At 36.4% G+C, this 12,093-nt stretch overlaps 1 protein-coding gene across 1 annotated transcript; it reads right to left on the reverse strand.

Annotated features, from left to right (window-relative positions):
- Window positions 1-6: 6 nt before the first annotated feature.
- LOC107745992 (desmoglein-2-like) lies at window positions 7-11,891 on the reverse strand (the record flags this gene model as incomplete). Its single annotated transcript, XM_016560025.1, has 13 exons — window positions 11,655-11,891; window positions 8,116-8,244; window positions 6,808-6,969; window positions 6,547-6,688; window positions 5,238-5,401; window positions 4,841-4,972; window positions 4,558-4,743; window positions 3,083-3,501; window positions 2,849-2,991; window positions 1,624-1,845; window positions 1,256-1,507; window positions 233-360; window positions 7-117 (listed from the first exon to the last, which is right to left on the reverse strand). Coding segments are annotated over exons 1-13 (2,244 nt in total), but the record flags the coding sequence as incomplete, so codon positions are not given.
- Window positions 11,892-12,093: the final 202 nt, after the last annotated feature.

A 12,093-nucleotide genomic window follows, 5' to 3' on the forward strand; every position in this document is an offset into this window, starting at 1 on the left:
TCCTACTCCTCCTGCTCCTCCTACTCCTCCTGCTCCTCCTGTGAAGTACATATCACCCACAACGTCTCTCGACATAAAATTCGGCCTTCGATCAACAACATTGAGTAGTGGAACATCCTATCAGAGAAAAAAAGGGTTTGATTTATTTAGCTTTATAACAGAAATAACATCTTAATCAGATTTTGTTCCTGATAACATGCATTGCAAATCAATCAGAAGTTCAAGATCTTACCCTGTCCTCTCCCTGGCCCTCGGTATGGTAAGAGATGAGATGCTCTTTAGTGTCATAGGGCATGTCTGTGAAATCTCCCGCCAGCCCAGCAGCTCCACACTGACACAGCAGCAACAGGAGTGGGATGACTGTAACAGAGGAGAAATATAGCATTTATTTTTCACATAATAATAACAACTATCAATCATGCTCTGTCTGGTATTCTGCTTAATAGGCTAAGTCCACCCCAAAAATGAAAATTCGGTCATCATGTTGTTCCAAATCTTAATTTCTTCTGTGTAACGCAATGTTGTTTTGGACCCTACCGACATTCATTGTGTGAATAAAATCATTCTTTAAAATATCTTCTTTTGTGTTCTGCAGAATAGGTGAGTAAATGATGACAGATTTTTTATTTTTGGGTAACCTATCCAATGAAGTTGTTTGGAGAGCAGGATCAGGCACAAGAAAGTTCAAGGTGAAGTTCAAAATACATTCTCTTAACCTAATTTATTGTACTATTAGTGTGCCATTCATGGGTTTTTCTTCCCTAGAAGTGTAAAGATTGAGCCTCCCAGGCAAAAAAAATGTAGAGCAGTTTGCTCAGATCCATCAATCTGTTTCCAGCTCAACCTATAGTGAGAGACTGGGGTGTGGCTACTGTATTTTAGCCAGTGTGGGACTAAGGCTGACACATCACATGGAAAAATAACTTCATATTTGGTTACAGAAGTGCAGGCCAAAATTCGAAGAGACAGACAAGGGTAAACATTGGCAGTGGCAATAAGATGGAGGAATGAATTGGTGGAATGTTTGGGTTTCAATCGAGACGCCAAACTTGTGGAGTTTCTTCTCGACAGGTAAGCTAGGTCTTAACTGTCAATCTTTACACCTGCTCCTGAACATATGCTTTATTTTTGTCATTTCATTAGTCCTGCAGAAACAGCATGCTTCAGCTTTAAATGCGGCATAAATAGAAATGAGGCAATGTCAGAAAGACAGATTTACATGGTAGACTTTGTTAAGATACTGGTGTGAACTTACGCAATAATGAAAGGAGTCCAAGGAAGAGAAGGCCGATTCCAGCAGGTCCAAACCTGGATCCCTTCTTAAATGCTCCTTTTCCTCCATGTGCTCCTGTTCGGGCACAAGCTCCCTGGTCGGTACAGGTGCACACATCCACCTGAATTTTCTGAGGTTCTGGACATGACAATCCCTGCTGGTCCTTGACGTCCACCGTCAGCTCGTATTCTCCTGGCCACAGCTTTTGATGGGTTCTGAAGATGGCAGTGGTATCTGATAAGAAGAAAAACAGACGATCTCAACCACAGAGTCAGTAGTGACATCCTGATTAACAGATCTCTGACTAGTACTTTATATATATATATTGTGTTCCCAACTGACACACATACCGTTGAAATGCTCGACTGTCCATTTCCCGTTAGTTCCTTCTGGGACAACATTGAAGGTGAATGGAGCTCCATTGGGTGGCGCATCCTCATCCACTGCAGTGACTAAGACGGCATCCTTTTCAGTACAAAGTGTCTTGACTTTGCTTGCCAAAGTTGGGCAGTGATCATTAAAATCCTCTACCTGGATGGCAATGGTGCCTGTTGCCGTCTTTGAAGGCAAGTCTATAAGAAAAAAGGAAAAACATATTTTAAAAAATAATATATTATTTTGCATACAATACACAAACATAAATGTGAGACAAATGTTATAATACTGTTATATAATAAAAACTGAAGTGTCGAAAAGTAAAATAAAAGAATGCTTTCGGGCTACTTTCCCTTAGTTTAAAAAAATACTAAAAGAAAAATATAGAAAAAGAGAATGCATTGTAAATAAATGGTATAAGTGAATGAAATCAAATCATTTTTACAACATAACTTGCAAATGGTTAAGTATCCAAACATTGACCCGGTTTTCAGTAACTATTATTGATCAATGTGAAGAAGGCGCCATCTTCAGGACAGGTTATATACCTGCAATGTCCATTTTATTGTAAAATGCAGCACACTGGAATTATGATTGGTCTATAAGTTAATGAAGAATATTATCATATATTATGGCAGTGAACAATAACCTGGCAACATATGGCAACAGTTCAGAAAAAAATAGAACAGTTGGATAAATAAACCAACAAAGAAAGAAATGTTTTCCCTTTTACCTGGAACCAGTGTTATTTTAGTATCATTTATATACTATTTTAGTTATAGTTTTAGTAATTTTGTTGTGTTTGTCATTTTTATCACTTTTTAAAAAATTCTTAATTAATGTCTACATAGTTTTTAGTTTTAGTTTCAGTTATTTTAGTACTTCAAATTAAACTAAATGAAAATGAGAAATGTTGCCTTGACAACGAGTTGAAACAAAATAAGTTTCAGTTATATTTATACTGTTGGTAACCAAACAGTTGCTGGTAGTCACTGACTTCCATAATATGGAAAGAAAATAATATGGAAGTCAATTGGCTACCAGCAACTGTTTGGTTACCAACATTTTTCAAGACATCTTCTTTTGTGTTCAACAGAAGAAACTCGTACAGGTTTGGAACAACTTGAGTAAATGATGACAGAATTATCAACTAGCCATTTAAGGTTTTAGTTTTAGTTAATAATCCTGCCTGGAACTTGCCTTGAGTTATGCTGTAAATCTGGGCGTAGTAAGTGCCGTTAACTAGATACTTGGACTCGCGGTCAGGAGCCTTGTTCATTCTAACGGCCCCAGTTGTCTCATCGATGGTCAGCCAGTTATCTGGGTCAAATCCTTTAACATACCTATAAGAAAAGGGAACATAGTTGGTTCAAGCTCATTTCTTTTTCTTTTATATGCTTAGTTGTTGACAGAACTATTTCTATGTAAACATACTTCACGTTGGTAGCTTCCTTTCCCGTGTCTGTGTCAGTGGCCGGGTACCTTGCGATGACCTCATTGCTGTTAAAAGTCTTGCCTTCTGAGATGGCAATGGCTTTTGTTAGGGGCATGAACTTGGGTCCTTCTGGCTGGTTTTTCACCTTTACGTTCACATTGTATATCTGACTCCCTGACATCGACCATGAACCGCCTGCACTGCCGCCACCACCGCCGCCAGCTCCACCGCCTCCACCGACACCACCACCACCACCACCACCGCCGCCGCCGCCGCCGCCTCCTCCTGCGCCATCACCGCTGCCACCGAAGTTTATGTTTATTCCTTCTTGTCCTCCAGTCACAGAGGGGTGGAATGGAGCATTGTTCATTACACCAATGCCAAGGTTCAGGTCTTTGACATCCTCATAATCAACAGCCTGCAGGGAAAACAGACATGATATACTTTTTTCAAGCAAATGGCTGAGAGTATAATCTGCTTCAGTTACATGCTATAAGTAACAATGTCAAAAGTACCAGTACTTTTAAAGAAAGTTGATACTATAACAAAGGTAACAATACTAGCCTTTCTTCTGTATCAATATAACCAAGTACTGATTCCATTTATTACCCAAGTGCTGTCTGACTAACTGTTTTCGATGGTAAAACTGCACTCTTCTGCACGTGTCATCAAAATCTTTGCAATGTATTAATGTAAACACAGTAAATTATGTATCATGTGAATGTTAATAGAATACGTTTTGATGAATAATCAAAGTACACTCCTATTTAAAAGTTTGGGGGAAGTATTTTTAAAGTTAATACTTTTACTTGGCAAGGATGCATTAAATCAGGGCTGCCCAAACTCGGTCCTGGAGGGCCGGTGTCCTGCAGAGTTTAGCTCCAACTTGCCTCAACACACCTGCCTTTAAGTTTCTAGTATGCCTAGTAAGAGCTTGATTAGCTGGTTCAGGTGTGTTTAATTGGGATTAGAGCTAAACTCTTCAGGACACCGGCCCTCCAGGACCGAGTTTGGACACCCCTGCATTAAATGAATAAAAAGTGAGAGTAAAGACATGTATAACATTACAAGATTTCTATTTCAAATGGCTGCTGAAAATTCAGCTGTGCCATCATAAAAATAAATTACATTTGAAAATGTATTAAAAAGAAAGCAGTTATTTTAAAGTGTAATACTATTTCACAATATTACTGTCTATTATGTCAATAATATTAATCAAACAACAATACTAAAAAGAAAAACTGCATTTACATTATTCCTTTATTATTGACTGCTTACTTGAATAATTACTTAAAATAATTACTTGTTTACTAAATTGAATTAGTTTTTCCTGTGGTGTCAAAATTGGTATTGAGAATTGTGAAATCTGACCAATATTGGTATGAATACTTACATTTTGGTATCACAAAAAAACCTACTCACAACTATCCTAGAAATTATGAGAGAAAAATAACCAACAAATATCATTGCACACCTTGTCAAGCATAATGACTGCCTCATTGGTCTTTGGGTCCGTGTGAATGCTGAAGTATCCAGCCTCATTGCCTGATGCAATAAAGCACTTAGTCACCCAGTTGTCCGTGTCCTTAAGATCCAGGTCACTTGCTTTAAGTCTCATCACCTCTACTTTATCTGTATTTTCCTCAATACTAGCCTCAAACTATGGAGAACGAAAAAATAAGTTGCAAAAATTGCAGGGACCACTACAACAACATTAAAACTGTGTGGATGTAAACATAGTGTAGATATTTTCTTACTGGGCCTTGCAATGTAGGCACATTATCGTTGACATCATTGATCTTGATGGTGACTGTTCCTGTGGCGGCATTGCCGCCTGGGGCTCCGTTCAGGTCAGATGCTTTGACAAGCAGGACATACTGATCAATAGTCTGAAGAGAGAGATGGCGTGTAAATAAACAGGTGGAATCATTTACATGCTGTTCAATATGCTCAGCAAAAGCGGTTATTGTGTCTTTATATGTTCCTGCATTACTCATTTAAACTGAAACAATAAGAGAACATCTGGCACTGACACTGAAGCTTACAAATGCTGTCAATGAAGTTGAGCCAGTGCAAACACATGGAGTTTATGTGTGTTATGTAAGCATGTTGGATATCAGGTACACATTTGATACAGTGATGGTGACCTCTCACCTCTCTATCCAGTTTAGGATTGTTAACACGGACTGTCCCGTCAGCATCAACTCTGAACATTTGCGCCCCAGCTGGCTGCTGCTCAACAATCTCATACTTGATTTGAGAGTTTGGGTTTCCTACCTCATCAGCATCAAAGCAATTAATCTTCATCACTGCTGTATCTGTATAAAATAAGAGTGCCCGCGATAAATGAAAAGAACAAATCCTTCGAAAAATCTAGTTTAATGTACTCTTTGTATTCATGTTGGCTTCATAAAGTTTTAAAAACCTTCATACCATTTTATCCTGTATACATATCAAGAGGTGTAACCTTCAAGTAAAACATTTTTATCATTTAAAAAAAAAAATTTTTAATTATACACTACTACTGTGTATACTGAATAAGTTTATACTGCAAAAATGCATTAAATTGACCAAAAGAGACAGTAAAGACATTTACAATTTTACAAAATAATTCTATTTCAAATAAATGTTGTTCTTTAACTTCATTAAAGAACCCTGCATTTTTTTTTTACACAAAAATATTAAGCAGTACAACTGTTTTCAGAAATGGTAATAATAAGAAATATTTCTTGAGCAGCAAATCAGCATATTAGAATGATTTCTGAAAAAAATCATGTGACCCTGAAGAGGAGTAAGCTGCTGAAAATTCAGCTTTGCCATCACAGGAATAAATTACATTGGAAAAATATTCAAATTGAAAAATTGACAGTTATTTTAAATTGTAATAATATTTTCACAATATTACTGTTTATAGATATTTTTTTAATCAAATAAATGCAGCATTGGTGAGCATAAGACACTTCTTTCAAAAACATTTAAAAGACTTACAGACCCCAGATTTTTGAAGTGTAGTGTTTATTTCAAGATTCTTTTTTTCCCCTCAAATATCTTAAATGAATAATTCAAAAATATCATTACATTTTTGGGGAGTTGCACCACATGACATTTTACAACTAAACTTATATGACCAAATATTAATAAGAAGTGCAGCTGATTTTTTCCCCCTTATAATAATTAATTTCCTCTTAAATTCCTGTTAAATAATAATAACATATCTTGCAAAACTACTTCATAAAAGAGAAATTAATTTTAATACAGAAAAGTATGTATTCAGTATTCAAATTATGAATACATTTTAAATTAACAGATTAATTAAAAGATCCAGAAAAAAAAAAAAAAAGGTTTTGGTTTGAGTCAATAACCCACATGCAGAATTTGATAATTATTAATCTCCATTATGTTTATTGTTCAAACTTCAAGTCACTTTTTTTTTAAACACCTGTAACAACTGCAGTTCACATACCTACTAGACTGAGCTCGTTTACATCGCCAGGTACCATTGGACCGAAAACAGGCGGATTATCATTCTGATCCTTCACTTTTATTCTCAACCCAATGTCATTCTCTGCAATTGTGCCATCTGTGAATGTAGCAACACCTGAAAGCTACAGAGGTGAAGAAATAAATTTAAGATCACCACCCCTCATAATCAAGTGTAGGTGTTAAAGCCACCTTCATCATCATCATCACGAATCATCATTGTCATCATGGCCATTTCACTTACATTGTATTGTGCGATGGACTCTCTGTCAAGGAACCTCGTTATCGTTACATATCCATTTTCAGGATTCACCACAAATAAATTGAACGGCTCTTGGTCTGCACCGATGCCCTTCAGTGAGTACCTCACATTTCTCATTTTGACGTCTTCCTTGTCTGAGCGAATCTAAATAAATCAGAAACACATTTATTTAACCCCCCCAAAAAAAACAATCAAGCCACAGTGGCCTGACACATTAAGCATTGCAAATCTTAAATACTTGGATTTGTTAATGATATTGTTTCACTGTATATCACACATGTGAAGTAGTGACTTCATCAAATACTCTTACGTGTGCACCAATAATGATACTGCAAACATCAGTTTTTATATACAACGTTTGAATGACAAGAAGCTAAAATTGCAATTTTCATGTGTAATTTTTGTGCATACCATTAATGGAATTAAAGGAATAGCTCCCCCAAAATGAACATTTTCTCAAAATGTACTCTCAAAGATGATCTAATGAGTTGCTCAGCAATAGATGACTCTACAGTGAATGGGTGCCGTCAGAATGAGAGTCCAAACAGCTGATAAAAACATCACAATGATCCACAAGTAATCCACACCACTCCAGTCCATCAATTAATCAATTGTGAAGAGAAAAGTTAATTGTTTGTAAGAAGCAAATCCATTATTAAGGCCTTTTAAGTTTAAACTGTTGCTTCTGGCGAAAATACTATAATCCATAATAATGCTTCCTCCAATGAAAAATCCATCTCCTGTTGTCCTCTCATATTAAAATTCACCAACATATTTGTTTAGAACTGTTTTGATCAGTGCATAGTTCTCTCCTGATTCAGAAGAGACAACTTTTTCACTGGAGACAGCAATATTATGGTTAGAGAGCCTGTATTTTAGCCAAAAACATCTTCATATATTTATTACATACACATTACAAACACACAATTCATTGGAGTAATGTGGATTATTGTGATGTTTTTATCAGCTGTTTGGACTCTCATTGATCTCATGAGCAAGTGATGTAATGATAAATTACTCCAATTGTGTTCCGATGACAAAACAATTGAATCTACATCTTGGATGGCCTGAGGGTGAGTACATTTTCAGCAACTTTTCACTTTTGCGTGAGCTATTCCTATAATATAATTTGCAATTAGATCACATCTTATTTTTCCCTTTTCAACTCCCCCATGGTGAAAAAGCTGATGCCTTGTGACTAATTTATTTACGTGTCATTTTTGCACATTGATTGTACATTAATGTTGATATCAGCATATTAATGTTTAATGCAGAAAAAGTCTTACTCACTTTTGCAATGAACTCTCTCTTGGTGTAATCCACATTCTCCTCTAAGATTTGGGGAGGGACGATCCATTCTCTCTTCTGCCTGTGGAGGGCCACAGAGTTCTGGAATCTGGCTTCAACCTCAAACACATGCTGTGGGAAAACAGAAATGCACAACAACAATTTGTGAAGACAGACTTATCCCGCCAACCTTCTCACACACAGCAGAAAAGACAAAGACAGAGAAATATTTGTTTTTATATTTGCTGCCCTGTCTGGTGAGAATGTTCTCATTTGCGGCTTTTGTAAATGATTCACTAGTGAGTCATTATAAATGATCGAAACACTGTGGTTGCAACTTGCACGCATGCATTGTTTGACACTAAGCTCATCCTGTCTGTACACAGACAAAATTAAACAGATGCCATAATTTGTATGAAATGAGTTGAAAGAGATATAATAAACCTGAAAAGATTTGCAAACACGGGGGGAAAGAAAACACTTCACAGGAGTCATTAATTTATTTCACTTCAGCAGACGTCTAATTAAGGAAGATAAGATGAAGAAATACTTGGCAAAAGCGAAATGCATTCCACTTAAGTCGAGATCACCTTAATCAGACCACACACACCTAAGATAAAGCATATGCACACAGTGGCAGAAAACGCTGCACTATCTCAAATATAAAATGTAATGTCTTAGTAAGGGGTTTTCTTTACTTTCCTCAACTGTGCATTTCTGAATTGTACTGTGCAAAGTTTCAATGGTTACTAAGTGTTAATAGTGATACATGGAGACATCACATATTGTGTAGTAATTACATAAGGTTTGGTACATGCATTAGGTTGTTTTATGTAAACTGAAGGCCTAATGATTGTCATATGAATAAGTAGAACCTTTACATTTGTGACATGGAAATATGAAGGGCTAAAAACTCAGCAATAAAATGTAATTTTAACCCAAATGAGAGATGTTTTACACCAAAAGCACTCTCTCGTACACACACAGTGTATGACACATGTATGGGCATAATGGGTATGCAAAATATTAAAAACGAAAGCCAAAACAACCAAGACTGTGCTCTTTGCATATCTACCTAGCACATACTGATAAAAGCAGTAAAATCATCCTTCACTGAGATTCTCCAGTGTCAAGTACCAGGTGAAGTGATTTTCACTCATTTAGTAGATTGCACTCATTTAGTAACCATTTTACTCAACTGTTGTTCAGTAAATCAAACTCATCTTCATTAGAATTTGAGTAAGTATTACTGAGAAATGTAAATCATTAAGGTGCCAGGGGGAGGGAATTTCAACACTCCTAAGTGAATACTACTTGCAGATCCAGCTTGACTGCTGTAATTTGTGTGTCTGTATACTAGACAGAGCTTGTACTGAAATGCCCTTTACAAAAATACACCATGTTAAATAGTGGAACTTGGAAGTTCCCAACAAAATACTACAATACAATTACTATGGTGCCGTTATTATGGTAAACCTATAATAAGACAGTTGGGTATCTCCATACCGATGTAAAAAAAAAAAAAAAGATTTTACTTTAAGATTTTATTTAATATTTGTCTAGTTATTGACCATTAGCAATGGTGGTTAATTTCGTATCATGGTTTCATTGTAGTATATAATATAATAAATATTAGGGGTGCTCCGATTGATCGGCTACCGATCATTATCGGCCGATAATCACGTTGGGATGAGGTCTCTAAAGAGGCCGATCTAAAAAAAACGATCTCAAACTGATGACGCAGCCGTTAGAGGTTTGGCACGACATGAAGCGGCACCGTCTGTCTCTGTCTGGTGCGGGTAAAATAATTATAATGCTGAAGGTGAGGTACTCACCTTCATATTTCTTCATTAAATAACTTATAAAGTAATTTGAAAACCTTGTGTGAGACGTAATTTCACAAACAGCATGAGTGAATCACCGCGCGCGCTCTCTCTTTCTCTCTCAAAATACGCAAATGGCTTCAAATCACCACATCGCGTCTGTCTATAAGCGAGCTGCACGCTGCACAATTGACACAGGAATTGTCACTTGCACAGTCGAGGCAGTGTCACATCGTCACTAAAGTTTATAAATTGCGTTACTTTTTAATTCTTGCCAGTGTTTAACCATTCAGCGCTCGCGCGCTCTCCTGAAGACCGTGCGCTTACGCACACTCGCAACGCACACACATAATGCCAGGTTCACATTACTTCGTTTGTGCGTATTTTTTCCGTGCTCATGTTAACGGATTAATAAAGCGTTCACACTGCGCACGGTTGCGGTCCAGCAGTGCGTTCAGGAGCGGTGCGTCTGCAGCAGTGCAGAGATCGTTTCTGCACCGAGTCTATTTTTGCTGCACTGAAAGCACTGAATTAAACGAATTTACTGCATTGTTTGCAGTAAATATGAACATGGATTGACACGAAACTTTAGTAATTACACCATAAATGCATATTATTAAACTCTACTGTTTCACAGTCAACACATATGGCTTTTTGGCTAGGTTTAAAGGGAAAGAGCACTTTTAGATAAAGAGGGCAATAATAGATGGCACTCGTGGAGGTAGGAAAACAAAGTTCTTTATGAACTGCATGATTGCTTGTAATAAAGATTTCAATGCAAAAGAAAAGGCAGTAGAGCTGACCATTTCTGTCAGTGGTAAGTTTGTGATAACTTAAGAAAAGTAGTTTAAATGTTTTGCCACTTGCTTAAGCAACTTAATATATAAATCTATATTTATATATTAAGTTGCTTAAGCAAGTGGCAAAAGTAAATGCAAAAGTAAAAAGCATTGAATAATGTGTTGCTTATATTTATTGTGTTTAAACATGTCAGTAATTGTATAACTGTACTGTGTACAAAAAAAGAAAAAAAGAATTGCAATGCTGAAAAAGCATTTTAAAAAAAATGAAATTCAGACCCTAAAAATCCTGATTGGAGTGGAATGATAATTTGGTATATTCCAATGATATGGAAATTATAAAAAGAAGGCTTTAAAAAGATCGGTATCTGCAGATACTGCTTTCTGTGATTGGCGATCGGCCTCAAAAATCCTGATTTTAACCCACTAAAACTTATTGTTGCCTTAATTTGATGCCTAAAATCAAAGTGACAACCTGCACTGAGAATTTCATTGCATTTTATTCACTGCTTTGAATTTAACCACTTATTAAAAACCCGAACTGAACCTTTGGAAACTAAAATCACCTTTGACAGAAATGATTGTTAAAAGTTGAATAGAGGGACAAAAGTTGCATAATGTAAAATATTTGACCATGCCCTTTATTTTACATTTAGTTGCCGTGGTAAATTTCTGTAAAGGGTTGGAAGTTGATCTAAGGGTTAAAGACAATGCATGACTTTTTCACATTAACTTTATAAACATAAATATTGTTGCTTTACACATTGAGAGTGCTAAATAAACAAAAGAAGATTCAGTTTTATGAGAGACAGATAACGATTGTTTCGGTTTACAAAACGATACTTTGCCAGACAGAAAGACTAAATTGGAGTAGGTGGGTATCTACTAACAGAAAGATTTAAAAACACGACAAACTTACCGATAATCCGAAACAAAACAGAAAAGCAACAGCAGGCGACATACGCCGGGCCATGGCCGGACGAACACACGGTATTTCCTGATCACCTGAGATCCGCTGCTGTCACCAGCTGCTTATGGAAAAGTTTTAATAGATCCCGCAACGGCAGATGTGCGTCCCGGTGCTGTTTGATGCGCGATAATGCCAATGAGATCGATTCGGAGCGCTTTAGAGAAACTCCTTATTCATTGTTTCTCCCACACCCTCACCTTGCGGGTTAAAAGATTAAAGTTATTTAAATTTATAATTAATAATAAAATTATTTTTATCTGTAACATTTTAAATATTATGTCAGACAAAGAATGTTTCCAAGTGTTAATAAATTGCATTGTGCCATCTCGAGTTACATTTTAATATATATTTTAACTTGGACTATAGCTATCCTTTAAAAAGTAACAGG

This window comes from Sinocyclocheilus rhinocerous, unplaced genomic scaffold (assembly GCF_001515625.1).
Source record: "Sinocyclocheilus rhinocerous isolate Xijiao unplaced genomic scaffold, SAMN03320098_v1.1 scaffold40, whole genome shotgun sequence".
Classification (NCBI taxonomy): Eukaryota; Metazoa; Chordata; class Actinopteri; order Cypriniformes; family Cyprinidae; genus Sinocyclocheilus; species Sinocyclocheilus rhinocerous.